General features: G+C 37.0%; 1 protein-coding gene across 10 annotated transcripts in view; it reads left to right on the top strand.

Moving 5' to 3' along the window:
• PTPRM (protein tyrosine phosphatase receptor type M) overlaps nucleotides 1–23237 on the top strand; it is a 443590-nt gene that overhangs the window by 293979 nt on the left and 126374 nt on the right. For 5 of the 10 annotated variants that reach the window (XM_059858382.1, XM_059858348.1, XM_059858339.1 and 2 more), the window contains one exon: nucleotides 3124–3153. The exons of the other annotated variants lie outside the window; for them this stretch is intronic. In XM_059858382.1, coding sequence (XP_059714365.1) covers nucleotides 3124–3153 — 30 coding nt within the window. The remainder of the gene's footprint in view (nucleotides 1–3123; nucleotides 3154–23237) is intronic. 10 annotated transcript variants of the gene reach the window in all.

Below are 23237 nucleotides of genomic sequence, written 5' to 3'. Positions count from 1 at the left end.
ACTTGCATAAATTAGACACTTACTGCTTTATTTTCTCCTTTCCTGTTTGTTTTTTTTCCTTTATATTCTATATAAGTTAAACTTTAAAATTTGCCTAAGTTGGTAAGTTAGTGGTCCAGCATTTGCTTAAAAGCCCTTTATATGTCTTTGGGGCAGCTGTTTCCACTGGGGCTGCCATTTTGTTGCTGCAGTGGGAGTGCAGTAAGGAAGCAGTTATTAAAATTTATTCCATTGGCTTCTGATTCAGTTGTAGAATGGAGTTTTTCTGATCATAAAAAGGCTATTTTGTTTTGCCTGGGTTTAGTTTCTGTTTTCAGTTGTCTCTGTGCCTGAGCCTTCCATTAATTTCTAATGTTTGTAACTGTAGCATCTGTTTAAGTCAGAGACCTTGGTTCTTGGCAGTGGATAAGGAAGGGTTCTGCACTCAGTGGAGCTGGACTGGGAATGCATTGTTCCCATTCCCTGATAGCAGATCAGGCTGTTCAGTTATACATACACCTTTGCCAACAATTTCAAACACTTAGGATAGAAACTGAAGATAATAAAGCTGAAGGAAAATTCCAGCCTCCTCTCCTGAACCGTGTTTTTCCCTGTAGGCCAACTGTAAATGAGAGATGATGGAAGAAAACACGGAGGTAATGACACAGTTCCAAAAGTTTCCATTCTGATGGGTCAGTCCTTCTGCAGCCAGCCTCCTGTGCTGGTGTTGGTAAATTTTATAGTGGGGCCTTATTTTTCAAGTGGCATTTATGAAATTAATTTATGTATTCAGACCTAAAAGAGTTAAAGTGCATAATATTGTCACTATATGCAGAAGCAGTTTATTGACATGAAATAACCTCACTACCAGGAAGTGACTGAAGAGCTATACTCACAAGAAAATTTGGCCTAAGTTGGCCAAAATCTTTGCATCAGTCTTTTTAACAGAAAAAGACTTTTCATATGTAGACAGAAACTTTAGTTTGTGTTCATTATGTAGGAGGAAAAATGGAGCTTGTCCATATGTCTTAAAAAAGCTAAATCCATTCAGTTATGGATGGTGCTTTAGCATGTGGCCTGAAATGCTTGTATAAAACTTGCAAGTATAAAACTTTCTGCAGGATTTTAACATATTCTTTTTACCTGTTACAGTGTCTGGTATTCTTGAAAGTCAAAACCTTGGTGCTCTTTTTCAAGGTCTTTTATATGGAAAATCTCTCAACTGTAGCAATGTAAAAATAGCTGGAGCTTGAGACTTCCAATTTTTCTCATGTTACACAAATGCATAATGGGACATTTACACACAGTAAAGTTCCTGGATTTTCAGCATTTTTTTCCTAAGAAATAATTTATCTCTATAACATATTTGGCAGAATTCTGCATATAAGTACCAGCAGTGCTTCACTGATTAATTGTATTTATTGTTGTTTTTCAAATTATTATACATCTTTTAGAAGTATGAGAACATTTGTACTAATTACATTAAATCTCTCTCGTGGCAACATATGGCAAGAAACAGGGTTGGCAGTGTCATGAGATTCTAAATCAAAGTGAGAGAATGAGTAATTCTGAAAAGAAAGGTAGGGAGAAATATAATTATGACTGAACTAGAAAACAACCACTTGCTTATAGTGCAGGTAAGTGCTTTGATAAGACCTGATCCCATGCTCCCTATGGAATGCAAAGAGGCTTACAACTATTTTGCAGCTTGCCCTTTACTCTATTCTTAGTTATCTTCTAAAACTCAACTTTAGCAGGTATACATTTTCCAGATGTGCCATGTGATTAAATATGCAGTGTGTAGTGTCTTGTGTTTGAACAATACTGTTTGCATCAGAAAAATGGGAATAAAAACTGGGAAATATTTCTAACGGCATCTTCACACAAAGAAGATGAGAGAGAAAATTTGATGAAAGCCTAGTTTTCAAAGGGATGCCTGAAGCATGTAGCCAGAGGCAAGTTAACATTAGTTACAGTCTTTTGCAAGGCCTGTTTACATGTTTCCTCTGTAGTCAAAGGGCTGTATGCATGTGCTGTAAAAATTACAAATGCCTACATGGCTCCTTTCAGTCTTTTATCTTACCAACATGTGAATGCTAGTTGACATTATGCTCAGAGATGTTTTAAGATCTCCAGTCTTTTTTTAATTGCAGTCAATATATGGAATTCATTTGGGTTGAAACTTGCCCTTTCTGGAGGCTTGCAGTGCTGCTTTTAGTGGGCTCATAACTGAGGGAGGGAAGGATGTAAAGCAGAAGAGCATAGCTGGAGGGCTTCTGTACTATGTGCTCACACAGAGCATGTCTAGGTGGAGTGTCTGGCTGTCCAAGAGGTTATGCAAGGCTGACAGAGCCCATATTTGTTAAGGTGATGGTGCTAGGTCTCCCAGGTTGTTCTTTGTGGCATTCATGTGGGCAGGAAAACATGGATACGGGATCGGTTCTTATTTTTATCTCTGCCACATGGGGAAATACCACCAATACAATTTTATCCAACAAGGATAGATTTTTTATTTGCATGACAGTAAGTATCTTTTTCCTTCTTAATTTAAAAGGTTGTTTAAAAGCTGAAATATTAAAAGAGCTGTGGCAATGGATTTTCTCCAGTCTGGAAATAAGTCCTTTCAAAGGCAGAACTGACTGCCTTAAGTAAAAAAAGGGATAGGCTAATATTCTACATTGCTATGACAGAAGAGGAGCTACTGAAGTGTATTCTGAAATTCTTTATTCCTAAGCTTCTAACACCATGCTAGAATGTCTATATCCTTAATCCTAATGCAGCTGAGGTGTAATCAGAAGTGATTTAGCACTTTAATTGGGAATATTTGTGTGTAGTGTATGCAGATATGAACAGACATTAAATATGTAACGTTACTTAGTAGGTGTACCCTAAGGTGGTTTGATTTAACAGCTGGAGATGCATTATATATTGTACTGCTCAAAGTGTTATGGAGATTGGATATGTCACCTGTCTATTCCAGAAACATTGCATGATATGCCCAGATATACATTCTTGCTACCTTTCATTTGTGTCACCAGTTCAGGTCTCAGTTTCATCTTGATTTTTCATACATTAATATTTGACTTTTCTTTCCTTCCATTTCATCTTTTCCACCACTGCCTAATCCTTCCACCATCATGGCAGAAGAAGCTATCACTCCTACACTTATTACCTGTAAGTAACTTCTTTGTCATCAGAGACACACTATCTGCCATGTTGTTCCATGCCTGAGTAGTGAATGCTTATAGTGAAAATTCCTTTATAAAAAACATACTTTGTTAAAGTTTCACCAAGATGAAAACAACATGGTCAATAATGCAATGAAATATTTAGCTTTTTAAGAGTTTCTTATGTCTCATACTGTGCATTAGAGTCCTTTGAATAACATTATGTAAAGATTTTTCTTAATTGAGAAGTAGTAGGTGTAAATATCACTGCCATGTCAATGAAGAATTTTCTTGTCTAAATAACTATTTTTAGAATTTATTTAGTAGTTTCTTTCTCATTTGTACTGTTGAAATTACAGCATTGGTTAGACATGTACAAGCATTTCCATTTGTTGCTGTGTACATATTACTACTTTTTTATGAGTAGTTGATCATGCATAAACATCATAAGTTACCATTTCTGAAGAGAATTTCAAAGGGGAGAGCACTAAAAAATGAGGGCAGGATGAAGCATAACTTTCAATAACTAACAATTTTTTTGTTTTGATACAGTCCTTAGTAATACCATTGTATGCTTCTTTATTTACCCAAAGCCTCGCTTCATTCCCTGTTGTCAGCAGGTGATGAATGAGAAAGGTTCTTCTGTGAATTTAGAAAATCCCTTTCTGAGGCTATTCACTTTTTCTTGCTTTCCAGGTACAAGGAGTACATAATAGATTAGCAAAATACTAGGGGTCTTGCTTAGTTGCAAGATGAGATGCATTTAATCTTGTGTAATCCTGTTGGCCAGCAGCAAAAATCAGCTGTCCAGCAGTTTTCTGTTTTATTAAACCTCAGATTTAAAAGCCACAGGAACCTGTGAGATATTTTTACATCATTACAGAAGTTGGGGTGTTACTTGCATTAGATAAATTTTAGTACCAGTTTTTAAGTACATCTAGTGGTAGCATACTCTTGAAAGGAACACATTTCAATAATATTTTTTATTTAAATGCAATATAAAGTTTATCATGTTCCATTTAGTTGCTCTTCAAGGTTTACAAATACATATTTTTTCAGTTCATATTTTGAAAAAGCATCAAACAAATTCATTTGTAGAATTTATGGAAAAATTATTAAATGTTTTCTATCTTGAACACTTGGTCTTCAAGAAACCAAGCAGAACCATTCTTCAAATTAATTAAAGCAACTAAAATTTAAACCTCATGACTGAAATTCCCTAAGACTTCACAATATATGGAAACTGCTCATGTGGTTGGTAATTCAGATTTCATACTTCTTTGACACTATGTATAGTACAATTGTTTTAAACTGTTCTTTAAAGGATTGTATTAATGTGAAAAAAATTAGCTCTTCCACAGATACAGTATTCCAAAATTTGTTTCTGTTCCTGAGATGAAAAGACATATTTTCCATTAAATATACCTTAAAAAAAATAAATTCAGTTTGGGACCATTTAAATGTAATTCTTCAAAATGTCAAAAGAGTATAATACAGTAAGCCATGTAGCATGGTCTTGCCTTAATAAGTAAATATATTTAAATTTATATTTTAGTATAATTCATGTCTCAAGGCTAAATCAAAAACAAAATTGAAACAAATGGAACATTAAATGAAACACTGTTTCATTATTTAGATAAATTGGATTTTTTTTTCTCTCTTTTTCCACAGACAAAGGAAAATGCCTGAATTGAAATGTTTTCTTTAGGTTTTACAAACAGGTTTTGTCCCTAATTTTGCAGTCACGGAGACTGTTAATAGTGGATGGAATAGGGCATCTCAAGAATATGTGAAGTACTCTCCTAGTGACTTCAAGAAAAGAGCTTTTTTTAGTGTGATCCAAATTCAGGAACTTTGTAGATTGGGTTGATTAACTCTTCCAAAAGAAGAGTGGGATTTTGACCTCATAGTGTTTTGTTCCCCATCTGGCAAAAGAAGGGAAGTAAGAGCCCTGAAAAGTGCAGCCAAGATTGGCTGTCAGTAGGAGGAAATATTTTGGACCAAATTCCCCACCTGTTTACGCATCACACAATTTGACTGAAATTGGTGGAAATCTTAGATGAATGCAGGATTCATTACAGTTTTATTTTTAGCTGAGGAAGTTAGTATGGATCATAAAATGTTCTATATTTTGAGAAACATAATTTCAAGTACTCTGCCATTGCTAATTTACCACTTCTATACTGAGTGTCATATTCAAATTTACTGATTAGTCATTGTAAATGCAAGCTGTAACATCCAAGCGAGCATCTATGCACTGAAATAGTTACTATTGTCTTGTGTGCTGCTTTCCTTCTGTGCTGTGGGCTCCTTTTCCCTAGCAGACTGCAATCTCTGCCACTTCTAGATCCATCCTAAATTAAAATTTAAAAAGAAAAAATTGGCAGATGCCTAGAGCTGCTGATGAATCATCAGAGGTGGACCTACAGCTGTGCATATTTGGCAGAGAATTATTTCTATTTTATCTTGTGTTTACTAGTTAGCCAGTCAATAGATATTACAGAAAAAGAGTTGAGTACTGCTATTGAGAATTCTTTTTAATGGGCCTAAGTACCTCTGCCAGTCTTAGCTCCCACTCTTGCATTCCTGACATCTGGTGCATTTTTTACCTTTCACCTCAATCAGCCAGCAGATTTTTTTTTTTAATTTTTTTTTTTTTTTCTGTCTGGACATTGTTAGTCCTTTGTTAGTATGACTTCTTTTGTTCTTAGGATTAGAGCAAATTTCATAGTGCTCATTAACTCTGCAGCAGGTCTTTTGGCTTGGCAGTTGATTCTAGGTGGGAAAAAAGAAGAATGGAGATGGTGTCATTTGTTACACTGGCAGTGAGTGATGTTCTCAGCATGGCAGGTGGCACTGGCACGACTGCTTGCTCCTGACACATTTTCTGATGGGCAAGACCCCTGTGCCATGGGCTGAAGAAGGAAAAGTGCATTAGTATTTTGTTGTGTAATTATGGTTAGGCAAGCCTGCTGCTGAGGTGACAACAAGTGCCACTGTGCTGACCATTGGCTCTTTGTATTTGAGATTTTAATTTTTATAAAGATTCTGCCTTTAGAGCTCATTAATCATTTGTCAAGAGCTTTACACTGCATTTTATGAAAATTAAAGCATCAGAAAAACAAACTGAGTGCTTGGACCATCAGAATTTACTCCAGACACTGTTGCCTGATAGATTGGCCAGTTCAATTTAGCCCGTATTCTTGGGCAGATAGTTACAGATTGTAGCTTTTTTAAGTTCCTTTCTATAAAAGATTTCATTATATTGCTATGAGTAGGATGTACACCAAATTAAAATGCGAAGTTGTGAAGGCTTTTGATGCTGTTCCTCAGTTTGAGCTTGATATAAAAATGATATGTTATGATTATGGTTGAAATTAAGTACTTATGCAACAGCAGTGCTGCACAGCAGTTAGGTGTATAATGTTATTATATTTTTGTGCCTTTTCACATGTCATTTCAGCTTGTGAAAGGTGAAGTAGGGAAATAGGAGACAGTTATTACCCAATATTCTTATACAATGCTAATCATGTTAAGATCTTAATAGTGTGGAATCTGCTATTGTGTGTCCCAGCACTAATAATCTAGTTAGGTGCCATAGAACAGAAGTGTATCACAGGTGCATCATCTGTATGGAAATCTCAATCCCAAAGCCTAATACTATATTAAAATATTAATATAATAGACTGTATAGGACTAGAGGCTCTATTGCCTGGTACTTGGTGTATGACACAGGGGACAAAATTCCTCCTGCCAGAAAGCTAATTCCACGAACATTGAGCCTTTTCATATAAATATGTATGAAAACATATCCTAATTTTCACGAGAATTTGATAGGTTATGGCCCAGTTGAGGTATGCTTTTCTTGTGTATCTAGCTTAAGCTCAGGAGCCTGGCAGTCTGTTCTCAGTTAAGTTCTCCTGCTTCACTAGAAGATGCTCCGTGTTGGCTTCTGTATCTCTGTATAAAAACTTAATTTCTAGCTCATTTGCTCAGTCCCACTGCCATTGACCTAGTACTTAGAGCAGAAAGCACAAGGTTAGATTTGCAAAATGATCCTAATAATTAAAGTAATAATGATTCCAAAAAATCAGCAGTGTCAAAACTTGTAATGGTGATTACTGGATAATTCCAGAGAATATGCTGTCTTCAGGTTTGAAATTTCTGTAGTAATTCAAAAATAGTGAAAGAGGTTAGAAACAGTCCTGTTTTCTCAACTGTAGCTGCTCCTGGAACCAGAAACAAGATCATGTTTGCATCTTGTAGGTGGAGGAGAGATTGAACAGAAAAACACAAATGTGTTTGAAGTGTTTGATCTGTTAGACTACATCTGTGATCTCTTCTGCATCTTTAAATATAGGCTTGCATCATAGAATCCTGTAACCAAAAATAACCATGGATTTCTGTCTTGTAAGCTAGACTTAAATGATACGGGAATGTCCCAGGAGTTTTGTTGCATGTTGCAAAGTCTACAATGCCGACATACTGAAATCACTAAATAATATTTAGTGTTCAAAATAAGGCAAGGAGGGTGTTCTACTGAATCACCATTACTAAAAACCACATTTTTGGGCTATGTGCTGTATGCTTTGTGTACAGATGTGCAATATCTAGTTTTTATGCACAGATAGAAAGCAGGGTCAGAATTAAGATTTTATTTGTCATTAAAATACATGACATAATTTTTTTTAAAATCTGTCTAAAGTTGTTATTTCTTATGCTGATTCCTTGTATCTTCTGATTCTTTTGGATCTGATTGTATTGCCTTATAGCCAAGGCTTACATTCCCATTTCACTCTAGAAAAAATTGTAAATAATCCTTAACACACTCTAATTTTTTTTTTTTAATTTTATTATCTTTCTGAAGTATGTGAGGGATCAGCCAGTGTTTTCAGGGGCATGTCTCTGTTTCCTCTTTCTTGTACCCTCTGTCATTAATATTGTTGCTGTTACTGTTTGTTTTCTTATCTCCTTGCCACTTCCAGTAAATTGTCCTTATCTCAGCCTTTACCTTTTGGGCCTGCAATTCTGCTCTCCTGCCCACCACAGGGGTAGAGAGAGGGGAGCTGGAAGTGAAGGAGTGTCTCTTTGATTTGGAGTGATTTCAGTGGGAACATTAAATTGGAGAATGCCATTCCTAACCACAACACAAATTATTGTTTGTGCTCCATTAGTGTCAAGCAATAAATTTGCAGATGAGCTGAGGTTTGGAGATTTTTCTGTCCTTAGAGGGGACATTGCTTATTTGGTGAAGGTGCCAGACATTTAGTGAGGGAAACAATGTAACTGTAGAAAAAAGAAATACTTATGCATCCTAGAGATGTCTTTGTTCTTTCCGTGCTATTAAAAGCTTTGTGTTGTTTTCTAAATTAATATGTGGGATTTGAATTGAATACTGAGCTTGCATTTAGAAATTGTGGGATCCATATACCTCCTGCAGGATAAGCCTGGAAGCCTGTCTTTCTTATATATATGCATAACACTGAGACACAATCCCTGTACTTGGGAGAGAAAGAGATGGTAGTGACAGCTATGTGTATGTAAGAAGTTACAATTGTATTTGAGTAGTTGTCTTGCCATTCCATGTGACTCTTGTTGAGGTACTGTTACCAGGGCAGCCTGTCTTCTCTATAAAATAGTGTATTGAATAAATTTCTAATTAGCCTGTTGACATTGGGTTTTAGTTTTCTTAAAAATTTGATTCCCAAATCAGTCATGCTTGCTGTCAACAGCAGTCATTCTAGGCACTGAAATTTTGCCATTATTAACCGTCATTGTTGAATTGTACTTTCAAAGACAGTATAAGGTGAATCATTTTCATTCACTTTGTTTCAAACTTTTCCCTCAGGAAAAAAAGGTGTTGTTTATGTGGCTTTTACGGTGAAATTGTGTTTCTGTATACACAGGTAGCTCAAAAATGAATTTAAATACTTCTGTTTTAAATACACAAATGGGAAGATGAGTTTCATGTTTTAGTATTAGTATTTATTTTACAAGGGAGTAATGGTGTCGGAATCTTAGTTTCTCTAAAAGCCAAACCTACCATTTCACTTTATGTGATTGTAAATGTGTTAACAGAAAGCAGAGAATTTATGCTGCATATTAAGACCAAACCTCACTTCATAGTTTATGTTGGCCTGTATTTTCTCTAAAAGATTGAAGTGTTAGTTTTCAAAATGGCATTATGAAATATGGAACTGATTGACAGAAGATGTCTGCAAAAGATGGGACTACAGGGAATAAGGTGAAGAATGCATTGTATTTCTCCTGGTCTCAAGGAGGACAAGCAGAAGAAAAGTGCTTAAAGAAAACTGGGTAGAAGAAATCATACAGTGAATCTAACCCTAAGACTTTGTATGTCTAGTAAACCCCAGAAGTGACAGGCTTAGTCACTTCTGTGGTGCAGATAAGAACAGCTGTAGCAAGATGTTGATGTCTGTTGAGTGATGCCAGCACAGGGCACTGAGGTGTTGTAGTCGTTAGTATTGTGATAGCTTCTACTGAGGTTTTTTTTGGTTTTTTGGGTTTTTTTCTTGGTTGAGCTTGTTATCTGAAATCTCTTCTCCATTGCTGAATCCCCTGGGAGATGCTTCACCTGAAGTACATCTATTGAGCCTACCTGCAGGGGTTGTGGCCAGGTTAATGATGATCCACCTCAAGGCAGCATCTATCACTCTTGAGTGTTAATTTCACTAGGAAAATGTTCTAGTCTTGGCTTCTTTTCCTACTTCTCCTTTACATTTCCTTTCTTACCTAAAGCACACCTTGAGCTCCCTTGAAGAGTAGACTGACAGGTCCCCAAAGGGAAGAACAGTGGCTGTTTGCTTTCTGCGATGTCTAGATCACCAAAATCATTATTCATTTCCAAATTTTCTTTCTGTCATTTTCTTGGTCATTGATTTCCTGCACTAATTATCTATTTCTGGCATGAGAGGATAAGGAGCCATATCTTGGATGCTTTCTTCTGCTGCTTCTGATGACTGTTACCTTCTGTTTCCACTTGAGAGTCTATGCATGGATTCTGTCTGACCAGGGTCCTTCCTAATTTCAGCAAAGTGTATCACCTTTGAAACTGAACATCACAAAACCCTATCAAGCAAGGAAGCCAGAGGAATAGACTGTGCTGTATGCTTGCATATCTAGTAAAGCCTGCCTGGCATTTCTTCAGCCCCAGGCAACCTGTTGCAAAAGAATGTATCTTTTATGAGACTTACCATAATGTGTTAGAATCATGACTCTTTTTCATTTACAAATGTGCAAGAAAGGATTTGTTATTACTGCTATTATTATTAGACTGTAACATTGAGTGTATGCTACAGAGAGAAATCTATAGGACTGTCAAGAAAGTCTTGCATAATTCTGTCAGTTCCTGTGCCAACCAGACACAGTGATCAAAATAAAAAGAGCCAGTAGTTCAGGCAGAGCTGAGTGTTGTAGGGCTTGTGCTGTGAAATTTCTGCTCCTGTGAGTACTGAGCTGGTGAACATAAAGACGCACCTTTATTTTTCTTTTTAGTGGCTGAAGCTCAGGGCTGTTTAAACTGCGATCTCTCGGTGAGATATTGAACCGAATGTCTGGGGGTGTCTTGTTTATACTCAGTTCACCTGCAGAGGGAGGTAGCTTCTCTCCTTCATTCCCATTCCCTGATTCTTCTGATCATAATAACAGAAGTTGGAGCTACCAGAGACATGTCTTGTCTGAAGGAAAGACAAAGGAAAACATTTGCCAACCTGTGCATTTCACAGTTGAACAGGAATGAGAGAATCAGCTGTTTCAGAGCAGTTATGCCACTCTGCACCTCCTATTTCAAAGTGATAGTGTTCTTTCCTATGCTGTTGACATCAGTAGCCCAAAATAAAACCGTCAGGTATAGATTTCATCAACACATTCTTATTGAGTATAATAATGCAATTTACAATATTTGCTGCAGCTACATATTTTTTGCTTACATTTTAGGTATAAAGGCTTGCATTTTGCCATTTATGGTCCTATTTGGAAATTGTCAATGGAAAAGTCACTTCAGATCAACTAAGTTCATGGCTTGCAATGTGTTTTCAAAAGCAGATGAGATACTGAATGCTTTGAATTTTCTGACTTTTTCAGGTCAGATATTCATGTTTATGATACACGGTAGATTACAGCTCTGTTCCTTAGCTGTAATATCCAGGTGTTGCTGGCAGAAGGACTTTCCTTTCTGCTTACCCACATGGGGAGGAGCCGTGTCTGCACTTTAATATGATTAAGATTATATAAGATAATTTAAACTAACAAAATAAGAGAAACCTTTAAGAGTGTTAGTAAACCAAAAGGATTACCTACTCTGTGCTCTAAAAAAATAAATTAGAGAACAGAATTAATTGGTTGCATATTGAGTCCTAATATATGCTCCCAGCAAGAACAGATAGAATATTTTTTTAATTGAAAGGTAAATGCAGTTTCAACTTTTGATGGAATCCAAAGCACCATAAACCTATTCTGAGGCAGTAGTGCTGAGTATTAATGGAAGTGTCTTGTCCTGATCTCTGTCCAAAAAGTATTATACCTAACTTACTCCTTAAATCGTACCATTGTTGTTTTCCTTCCAACTTCTTTTTCAACACTGATGTGCCCAGCTCTTAAGCCTGCCTCCTTATTCTCCTGGCCATTTACTTTTTCATCTGTTTCTCTTCTTACTCTGCTCTTCCTTTCACTTAATACTCCTGTTATTTATCCCCTTTTCCTTTACCCCTGCCCCAGGTGCTATAATGTCTGTCATGCCCTGAAAAATATTTCTTTAGGATTGCCTTATTTTCATTCTCTGTGATCTGAGTTTTCTCTGGGGATTTTTGCATTGGGGATTGTTTCTTTAGTTTCTTGGGAAAACCGTACTCTGGTTTTATTTGTTTATTTTTTTCTTATATAAAAACTGATTTAGGCTTTTAAAATATTCACCTCCAGGTTTAAACATAGCATGCAATATTTTGTATTAAAAAAATTTAAAATTATCTCAAACAATTGAAAATTATTTTACCATGAAAGCTGCAATCTAACAATAATTTTAGAAATGTATATAAATACCACATATTTGCTTATGTTAAAACAAGGTAATGCTTACTGTAAAAAGCACAGCTTTTCATTTTATGCTCTCTTGTTCTTCTTTGAGTCTTAACCTTCACTCGTTTCTTTAATTTAGGAGAAAAAGCCATTAAACATAGATACTTCCTGAAAGTGTGTGCTGCATGAAAGCTTTAATTAAATCTACAAGTAAAGCTTTAAAAGAACAAGAATCAAATTAATTGCAACAAGGACCATGCATTTATTTCTGTGACAGGCCCTTGCACATTAGAGAAAAGGCAATCTGTGTACCCTTATCTGAATTAGCAAACTCAATATCACTTTTCATTAGCATGGTAGGTCATTGCCATGCGTCTTCAGTGTGACACTGTTTACATGATAATGACCTCACAAATAGAGTCTGCTCCAAATGGTTTGCAGAAAGTTGTAAATCCATGAAGTGGAATAAACTGTCCTCTGCTTTCTGCATCATTGCTTCTTGCGAGTTCCCCTCTAGACTGAGCTTCATAATTAGGCAACAGTATAATTAAGGCAGATTCAGCAAATGCAAATAGGGCAAAAGGATTTATGGCTGATTATGGTTCTTGCAGCATACCTGAAATAAATTAATTTCTAAGCATCACTGTTAGTTGACTTTTTAGTGACATGGAGTCTAGAAGTAGAAAGTATTGTTCCCAGAAAACACTCAGAGCTTGAGTTAGCATGAGTCCATGATGATTTATTCAGTTTTACATGCTGACATACAGATGAAGAAAACACTGAAAGGTTCAGTAAAGCATACTGCTTTAGTTGTTTGGGGTGTGATTGCTTTTACTAGATGATATTTTTAAGATTACAAATATGTATTTTCCCCCACTGTATAATGTAATGAAACCAGCATGCTCCCTAAAATCATATCCTTAAAGAAAATATAATATATTATATCTGGTAATTTGACTAGACAGTGGAAAGCTTCACTGCATTTAAATCCTGGAATGATAAAGCCAACATCAAATGAGTAAAACAAACTCAGCATAACCACTTAAATTTGATTGCCTAAAATAGCTAAAACAAGACCCATTCTGATAGCCTGCTGTGTGAATTCCTTTAAGTGCTGAATACCCTCAGTTCCCATTGACTTCAGCACCGTGCAGAATCCAGTCCTGTATTTAGATTAATTTGGATGTCTCAGCCCTGCCAGAACACAAAGCCTGTTTTTCACTGGTCACGTGCAGCCTGTACCTGCCTGGTGTTGCACAGCTCTGTGGTTCTGCTGCAGCAACCTTGGGAGGTGCTTTGCAGACAGAGAGTGATGGCTTCTACTTTGGTCTCTCACCTAATCTGCAAAGCAAGTTTAATTACATGCTGTCCAACCCTCTCTGCTACATATTTTTCCGCTTGCTGGTTCTGAGTGAAATACATATTTTCTACGTGCAGAGGTTACCAGTAAGAATACAGTGCCCCTGGAAGCATTTATGGCTAATCTTGCCCTCGGCATGCGTGATGCAGTTAAGTGCTAATTGAAGGTTAAAGAATAGGGATCCATCTTCTCTGTGCCTGACAATAAGAGGGTTGTGTTCTTCATGGAATCAGGTGCAACATTCAACTGGACAGAATTGCTAGGGTGTTGCAAAACCTAACTCTGTGAGACTAAAATTCGAGAGACTCCAGATTTTCTCTCAGCGTGACAAAGGACCAATAAATCATTGTCTTCTGGTTTGTAATAAATTAGCTGGTTTTCTGTGTTTCATATAAATATGTGATGCTGCAAGGCGTACATGGGTAGAATGTAGATTTTATTTCATAAGGGATATTTCTTTTGTCTTACATACTGACTTCTGAAAATGATCCGTGGCCCAGTTGTACATTTTTTCTGTTAAATACAGACAGATACAATTCTAGTAAGGCCATAAAGCCACCATGAATATTATTGCTGTTACCATATCTAATAGCTGATTAAAGCGAGTTTCAGTGATTTCTAAATATTGCCATAACTGCTGGCATTTAATATAAGAGAAATGAACTGAGGAGTGAGGGAGCTGTGGTTCCACATAAAAAACTTGGTTCAGTGAAAGTCTGTCTTTGCCCTGCAAATTCCCCCCAATTTCCAGAGGGTTTTGTAATTTTAGTACTTCTGCAGAAATTTTCAGACCAGTATTTAGTCTATAGCTTTGCAATTGTTTGATATTATCCTTTCAGAATAATTCACTTATTGTTGTTCACTTCTTTCCAGGAGTCTTCTTCCTGACATAAAAATCTAATAGCAATCGATTTTAAAAAAAGCTTCCAAATAGGTTATGGAAGGAGCATGGGAATCAAGAAGTCTGGCTTCTGCTACCAGTGCTGATGAAAGTTCTTTGGGTGCCATATTCTCCACATTAATTACATTTTGATTGCTATTACCTGCTGCAGAGCAGTGGCATCAGAGCTGTCAGAGGTCTGATAGAGAGGCAAAGTGCATCATGGTTCCTTTACATCACTTGGATTTGAGAAGATTTGATCTTTATGGTTCTAAACAGGGAGTCAGCACTCCCAGAATATATATGTTGCTGGAATATCAATACCTGAAAGTCAGTGATGGAGACATCACCAGCTAAGTCAGGGTTACCAACACACACTTGCAGAAACACATGTTCTCTTTGGATCAGCCCTTGCAAAAGCACCAGGGGAAGTGTAAAGTGTTTTCTCTGACACTATCTGCTTTGACACTCCTGTGGCTGCAGAGCTGCCTTTCCCACAGTAGGAATAATCAGCATCCAAGCTTTACTGCTTGAACTCTTTGCCACTTGGATTACTCTTTTGACAGAGGAAATGATCTCATTATGTAAAGCCCAGATACTGCAATAGTAGGTTCCTTTTGATAAAGGTATGGAAACAGTAAAACAGCATAATGCACTAATTTAGCATCTCATAATTTTCAGAAATGTATGAATAAATTAGCTAAGCATACTGTGCCACTTACAGCCCAGTAATTTGCTGTCTGGTTGGAAGAAGTCATATAGCCATAGGGTGAAAATAAGATTGAAAAGGTCATATGATTAAATTAGCTCCATTCAGGCAGACATTACTTACTTTTTTTTTGCCGTGATTATAGAAGATCAACATTAACTCAAGCAAATATGATTAAGTTAGTGACCCTCAGAAATGGAAGTTAACCTCAATGATAAATGAAAGGTTACTGTCCACTACGAGCACTCCACAATATGCTGCTCTTGGTTAATCACATCTTTCACTTTCAGCTACAAAATCTGCATTTAACTGCCATTCTGATTATTTACAAAGGAATGCACATCCTTAATACAGGGTGCAAACGTTAAAACTAATTTTCCTGTTATTTTTGGCTCACCCTGTTTTTTAGTAACACAAGAAGTACCTACTCCGGTCCTAGTGCTCATTCCACTTACTATTCTATCAGGTTTGTCACTATTTTCTTCTTCTCTTGAAAAAAGATTCATCTGAGAAGTGCTGTTTTCCATGTAATTTAATCTCTTCTGTTTCCTATCACTACATTATTGCCTGGTGGGTTTAAAATATTGACAACAGGTTAAAATTTTGGTCATGTTTCTCCGTTTTTAATGTTTGGTTTATTTTAATTTGGTAGACTTTTTTGGGAGAATAGGTTTTTCTTCTGCTGTGTCCTGCCAAAGTCTAGTGAAAATCCAGGCTTAATTTATAGGGTTTGATTTTCATAATATATCTATTGTATTCGTTTCTTCATGGAAAATCTAGACTTTTATACTCAAATCACTTCTCTTTTTCAGTTTTTTAAAATGGGTGAGAATATGCAGTAGTCCAAGCAGTTTTAATACACTATGAAGAGTCACTTGATGTTATCTTGGTACTTGTGAATTTCCTTTGGAGGAAATACTTTTCTGTCTTGCATCATCTGAGAGCCACGAAAAGTGTATATATTGAAGTAGCTAACCGGGAACAAAACTCAGCAGGAAAGGTCACTGTCCTTTTCCATGATTGCTGATGAGTCACCAAAAGTTCAGATCTAAGTTGGCATGACTTCATCTTGCCCATATCTCACTGCCCTCCAGAGTACCTGTGATCGAGGATTTTGCCATTGGACTTGATGATCTTAGAGGTCTTCCCCAGCCTTCACAATTCTATGTTTCTCTGTAAATATTCATGCAGCTCATGTCTCTGACAGAGGGCATCTCCATGCATATTTTAGCTATTTGTTGTAATTTTACAAAGTTCTGTGTGCTTGGTTTCTTTGTGGGGTTGAGAAATGTCCACATTGCAGACTTTACAGTGAACTCTGAAGGAGTTCAGAAGGAATGACAGTGAAGGACTGTATTTTTTTTTGTTTGTTTTGCTGTTGGATGCTTATCAGAAATTAAATCAAAACAGTTGTTTTAAAAATCAGGCTAAACAGACTGGTTTGCATATTTAAGGCAGCAGCAAGAAAGCATATTTAATACAGTAGTTAGCAAGGAAACAATAAGTAGTTAAATGGTTACTTCGAGTTTTTGCATTTTGAAGTGCTATCATCCCCTCAGTTTTGAGTAATCCTTGTGAAACTGAATTGAGATACTAACTAAACCTGTCACATCCTACTTCTTTAGTATCAACTAACAAAATATTAATGTCACAGTTTCTCCTGCTCTCTGCAGGCGCTTGTTTTATTGGATTATGTCCTGCAATGATACTGTCATCTTTACAGAAAAAAGTCTTTGCTTTCCTTATCTGTCCAAGGTCAGTAAGAAGGAGAATGCTAGTTTGTGTCATGTGCATGCAAGTCAGGATTGAAATGTTAAAGAGAGGTTGGATAGACCAGCAAGTGTCCTAGAAGTTCAGATGCAGTTGGTTTGCCCTTGCTTTAGCTGGTGAAAGTGATTCGACAGCTGTACTTTGTAGTTTTTTCCTGCTGGAGCATGTGATCATGCTTTGATAGCAGCCCTTAATCTATTATTAATGTAGTTGTATGTAGATCAAAACTGAAGAACCTTGGTCATGTCAGTAAGTAATGCAAGTCTATTTTTAAATCATTTGAGAATGTGAAGTGAAAGAAGTGAAGTGCCAGAGTACTTGCATCAGGTATTTCATACCTGTGTCCCTCCATGCAAGATGTAATCTGAAGCTCTGTAAATGTACATGTACATGTGCTCTGCACAATGAACTTCCTCAGGCTTTTGTCCCAATACTTAGTAAATAAGTGCCTCCTTGGAGTCTTTTCCATTTTTTGATTTTGAGCCGTGGCTTTTTATCAAGCTTTGAAAAAGAGACTTTGAGACTTCTTTTGGATGGAGTCTTGCTAATGTCTAGTTGCCAACATTGTTATAATCCACATACAACAGCTTTCAAAATTAAGGGGGCTATGTTTCTCTCTAGTAACATCATTATTACAGACTATTGTAGAAGTAATGCAGTATGAGTGATGTTTACTCTGTCATCCTGAAGCGGGCTTTTTATGGGTTTAAGATGATGTAACAACCTATAAAACTTCATTGCAGAATAGCTCATGGCCTGCTATGACCTCATCTTCAAACAAGTTTTTGCCCTCCTTTTGTATTAGTCAGTATCTCTGCATGGATGATCTTTAAAAAGTGAGCAGTTCAGCTCTTCACATGGCTGTTTCGTAACTCAGCAAAACTTTTTGAGAAGAAAATTTGGAAGCCTGTGCTAGGGTGCCTCAGGTGTTCCATTGTGCTTCTAACAAGTCTCAGGAGGCGAGGCAATTACAGCTCCACATCTCTACTATAGGAGACAACTGAAGCAGCACGTGGACACCAGAAAGTAAGACTTGAGTCAAATGACTGAACTGGTAACAGGCACTGGGCTCTATCATCCCTCTCACGTTCTGCTGCTTTCCTGCAACACCAGCACATCTCTGGCCACTAAGTCCTTCTTGCAGGAACTTCACTGCAAGACAGATGGACACCATATGTGCTAGTTTTTTGAGTTTGCTGCTTAATTTAGATCCCAAACCCTCTGGACTTTGGGATGATCATTCTCAGTTTCACCTGAAAGCCAGGATGAAGTCAGGGCCTGCACCAGGCTACTGGGACTAATGAGCAATCCTGGTTTCCTCAGTTTAGCCACAACTGGGACATAGCTGTATGCTTCATCTAGGAACAAATGTAGCCTCAAAAGGAATAACTAAGGAAATGTCCCAGGAGGCAAACCAGTGAAGGAAAATATCTGTGAGACAGAGGTAGCACTTCCAGTAGATGTAAAAGCATTCATCTGACATCCTCATCTGACAGTGCCTCAGCTGCTGACAAATTTCTTTTACAGCCCTACATTCACACATATCCATTCAACCAGAAAAATAATTAGCTGGTACCAATGGACTGTAATTTCTGGTGATACAGCAGTACAGGTACTCTGTGAGAGGAGGAGTAGCTGTGATCTTTTTCTTCTTTGGACACAGTATCTACATACCTTGTCACAACATTGTGCCAGACAGTCACCCTTCTAGTATTGCTGAAGTGGAGATGGCTAGAGCAGGAACTTGAGAACTGTCACCTGTTATGGTTTGCTGTGATAATGTAACTTACTCTTTTTCCATAAAAGACATAAAAATCTTTGAAGAAGGAGGTGGCAGAAGTCCACAGAAGCTTCAGGATGGCCCAGATTTGAAGTTGCAGCTCTTGGTGGTTAAGCCTGTAACATAATGCAACAAGACATTCTGTTATTAAATTCTGTCTTTGCAAATCTAATGGAACAGGACTGTGTTATGTTTCCTTCACCATCTATCAGCTCCACTACATGACAGTGTCATATCTTTTATTACTAGTACTGGAAAATTCCTACAGTAGCTAATTTACCAGTGACATATAGACATTTAAACATGTCAGCTGCATTTTTTTCTTCTTATATGCTGCTTGGAGTTTATATACAGATGGCATTTTTATGCTTATATCTAATAGCTATTAAATTTTCCTATGCCTTATTTCTTTTGAATGTCTCTTTACCAAGCCAGTCAGCTTTTCATCTCTGAAGCTAAAAATAAATGTTTATACAGAAATCAGAAGAGATTGAAATTACGGGTTGATTCACAAACAGAATAAAGAAATTACACAGCTTTCATTAATTATTCCATGGATACTTTTGTTTGTGGGAGTGGTGCATTGAGCATCTGTTTTTTTCAGTCCTGAAGAAAGTTAAGCAGCTGAAAACATGAGATTGGAGAGAAACAAGCCAAAGTTGCACATTGAATTTAGTCATAGGAAATATCACTTCTTGTATTACACTGAAAGAGGAATTGCATATCCACAGCTGGAATTTTTGCTACCCTTTATTGTAGCAGCAGCAGCTGCCATTTTTCTATTCCATAGCATTACACCAACCCATAATTTTTGCAGCAAATTCTGCCAGAAATGTGCATGTGAATACTGATAGTCTATACCGAACCAGGCCTCAAAATCTTTTTTCATTCTTGGCAACAATGTTAAAGGAAATGGCATTTTCACGTTGACATGGAAAAATAATGGTAAAAAACCATAATCTTCTGCCATTTTCAGGTGTTAAATGAGTTTATAAGGAGGAAGAAGGATGAGCAGTTCCCAAGAAAATGACACTGCAGCCATAAGAAAAGGAAAGAGCACTGTACTTTGAGCCTTTCAGTGATCCTGGAGTTGAAGTTAATGTTCATTTTCAGAAAATGCATTTTTCTTACCTTTACTTGGTTATATGTGATAACAAGGTTAAAAGTGTGATAGATGAATGAGCTTCCAGAAGTAGAGTTGATGCAGCAGTATAGAAAGTTGCATTTCAGGAAGAAATTCCATGGAAGATCTTAAAAAGAATGATGTTTCACAAAGAATATTAGAAGCTAAACTAGAAGCAGAATTCTGTATCTTAGTCTGTTTTTCACATTAAACAAAAAAACTTGAGCTGAATGTGTCCCTCAGCCATCAGGTGTTCTTTTTTTTCATGTATGTGTGGCTTGCACCTAGGGCAGTTTATTTATTCAATGCTCAACCTTCATCCAAATATAAGAGCATTGACTCCAAGGACAGAGAATTCTTGACTATCAGTACTGTACCTCACTTTCTTATGAAGTTTCTTTCCTTTTGCTCCATTCAGATAGATGCAGCACTATTTCAGGCACTTGATGATTACTCTAACATATGCAGTTATTCCAAACAGATCTAAGATAAATCAGAACTGCAGACAAACATCCCATTCAGGCAACTATTTGGTAGGTAACTTTTAGCAAAGAAACAGATCATCTTTCTGAAGAGACCTGGTAAATTGCAGAAAAGCTAAACCCAGCCAGCACAACTTATAAAGAAAAGCAGCCTACCATGTCAGTTCTGTGGTACCTGTTTATTTTGACACAACTGTTTTTCTCTCCATAACTGTCAGCGAGTTCATGTTCACCTGATGTTTACTCATTATACAGCTGGCAGTTAATAGGCTATTTCTAAAGTCAGGTGGCTGTATCTCATCTTTCAGCTAGACTTAGTCCTCAATCTTTGTCCTTTTTGTTTGCTAAACCCCTCACTTTGGAGATATTTGCAACACTTGGTGATATGGCAAAGCTGCGGTGTGTTTTCACTGAGATTAGTTTTTCTGTTGCTTGGAAAACAGTTAATTATTTGAAGATCAGTTGTGTAAATGGTATTTTCACATCAAATATGTTCATATTTTTTATGCCAGCCAAGTAGAAACTGAATTTTTAATAATGGAGTTGAATGTCAGCAGATGTACAGCAAAAAGAAGTGAAATCCAAAACAAATCAATTTATGATGTTTCATAAACTTACATAATGCCACAGTTAACACCTGTCCTATTAGGAAGTAAGAAAGCAAAAAGTAGGATGCTTTTTGTCTGCTCTGTTATGAACTAAAAGGACACAATATGATGGAAACAATATTCACCAAGTGCTTTGTGAAGAGGAATACCTTGGCTTCTCTAAAGTAGCAATGGTTATTTATTAGGCCTTGTTTCTTTGCTATGATTGCAGCAGAGGAATTGATACTTGTCTACTCAGTCTGAAAATGGCATAGGTATTTGTTTGTAGTTACCAGAAAGATGATCTGGAATTTTTTTTTCTGAGGTTTTTTCCTCCCCCATGTCTGAGGCACCACCTGTGTACAATTTCCTACCATATATTCAGACCTCTAGAGAGGAGCAGTGAAACTCATGATAAGCCTTTTTTGTAGCCTTTTCTTTGATAAGTTTGGGCTATTCTAGACATTAGAAGTATCAGTAGGTAAGCAGATACAGGCTTACAGAATAATTTAAGTTGGAAGAAACCTTGTGAGGACAGCTGGTCTGATGACACTTATCCCCACATCACAACATCATATGGAAATCATTGGGTCCGTTCTAAGCAAAATGTCCTGTTATATTCATAAATGCATTTGATAGAGCAGTCACAGGTGTTCGGAATCTGGCACAGTAAATCATTCTGACAGGAGGTAGGAGCAGCTGTGCTAAGTATTTTGTAAGCAGAACATCCTAAGAACATCCTAAGATATTTAGAAATAAAGTAGGAAATAACCTCAGCAACTTTTTGCCCTTCCAAATGACCTTCCAAAAAATGTTTTGAAGCTTATCCCTCACAATCAGTGCCTTTAAGCTTTGCTTCCTCTCATTTTTTTAACTGGACAATGAGGCTGTGTCATCAGTTTGCAGCTGAGTTACATGGAGCTTTTTCACTAAATAAAATGTGAAAAATCTTACCAGTTGTGTTGCAGTTATTCAGCAAGTCCTCTGTATGTGTTCAAGGAAGCTCTTATGAAAGTGTGCTGGAAAGAACATCTTTTCATGGCATGGCTCTGGACTGGATGTATCCTGAGTCTGAGGTCTCCTCCAGAATGACTCATGCTGGCAATATGTAAGCTGATTTGAAGGAGCATATACTATGGGGCTCCAGACCCAGATCTTTGTGTTCCCTTTCCATGAAACCTGGTTTCACAAAGAGTGAAAGGAATTATACTGATGCAATTCAGTATACTTTCAAGATCTGCACAAGAAGCCAGGACCCCAAGATTGTTTCCAAGTCTACTATTTTACATGTCGTTGTTATCTGTACTAGATGGAAGAGGATCATAGATACTCAGTGGTCATCTAGTGTAAACTGGAGTAAGGACTAAACAAAATTTCCGTGCTCTAAATTGTCAGACTCTCTGACACTGCCAAATCTGTCTCACAGCTCGTTGGACTGCCTGAAGGTTTCTGTAAACACTGAGCATGGTTGTTGCCCATGCAGTAAGTCCATTGCATCACAGCTGGGATGTGCGTACAGAGCAGGCGGTGTATTCATCATGTTCACTGTCAGATGAAAATTGTTGGGCAGATCTTGGGGTCTTTTTTGGCTGTGGACCTGGAAACTGCTCAGGTGGGTCTGTGTTCAAAGGCAGGCTGAATGTCAACTTTTCAGTGTCCCACTCCCAAAGCAGGTGGGTTGTGCACAGAGGCTCTTTGATTCAAAAAATACTGAAACAAATGAGTGATAATCACTTTAGAGCAAGAAAGAGTTTACTGTATCTTTGCATTGAGGTATATTGAGAGTATTATATCAAGATTATAGCAAGCATGATCTAAGATCCCAGACTCATACATTGTGTTCCTTCTCGGCCTTTGATTTGATAGTTATCCATCTGTTCAATATTTCACTAATCAACAGTAAAGTTGGAAAGTAATATTAGACAGTGTTAGAAATCAGAGGATTCAGCCATGGAATTCAGGATGTCACTATTGTTTGTTTAATTTGGAACGTAACAACCATTTAAATAGCATATGTATATGTGGGTATGCTTTCCTTCGGTGATCAACAACACACTATCATGTGTACATGGTAAATGTTAAATTCCAAATGTCTTGAGTAATTCCTTGTAGATAGATTCTCTTTTTCAATAGCTGTAATCATAGGCTTAATTTGAAACTGGAGATAGAATTTTGAAGCAGCCGTTTGTAGCAACTGGAAGTAATATGATCACATTTTTTCTTGTTGAGCCTGAAGGTGCTACTGGCCATTGCTCTGAAACCTTTGTTTTTATTTGAAGAAGAAAATTAAACTCAGAGGTCCTCCAGGGCATACTTTACTCAGCACTGGATGTTGATATGCTCATAAATGTGTAATCTACATTGTGA

Source organism: Haemorhous mexicanus, chromosome 1, assembly GCF_027477595.1.
Source record: "Haemorhous mexicanus isolate bHaeMex1 chromosome 1, bHaeMex1.pri, whole genome shotgun sequence".
Classification (NCBI taxonomy): domain Eukaryota; kingdom Metazoa; phylum Chordata; class Aves; order Passeriformes; family Fringillidae; genus Haemorhous; species Haemorhous mexicanus.
This window is presented reverse-complemented; position numbering and strand designations above follow the sequence as displayed.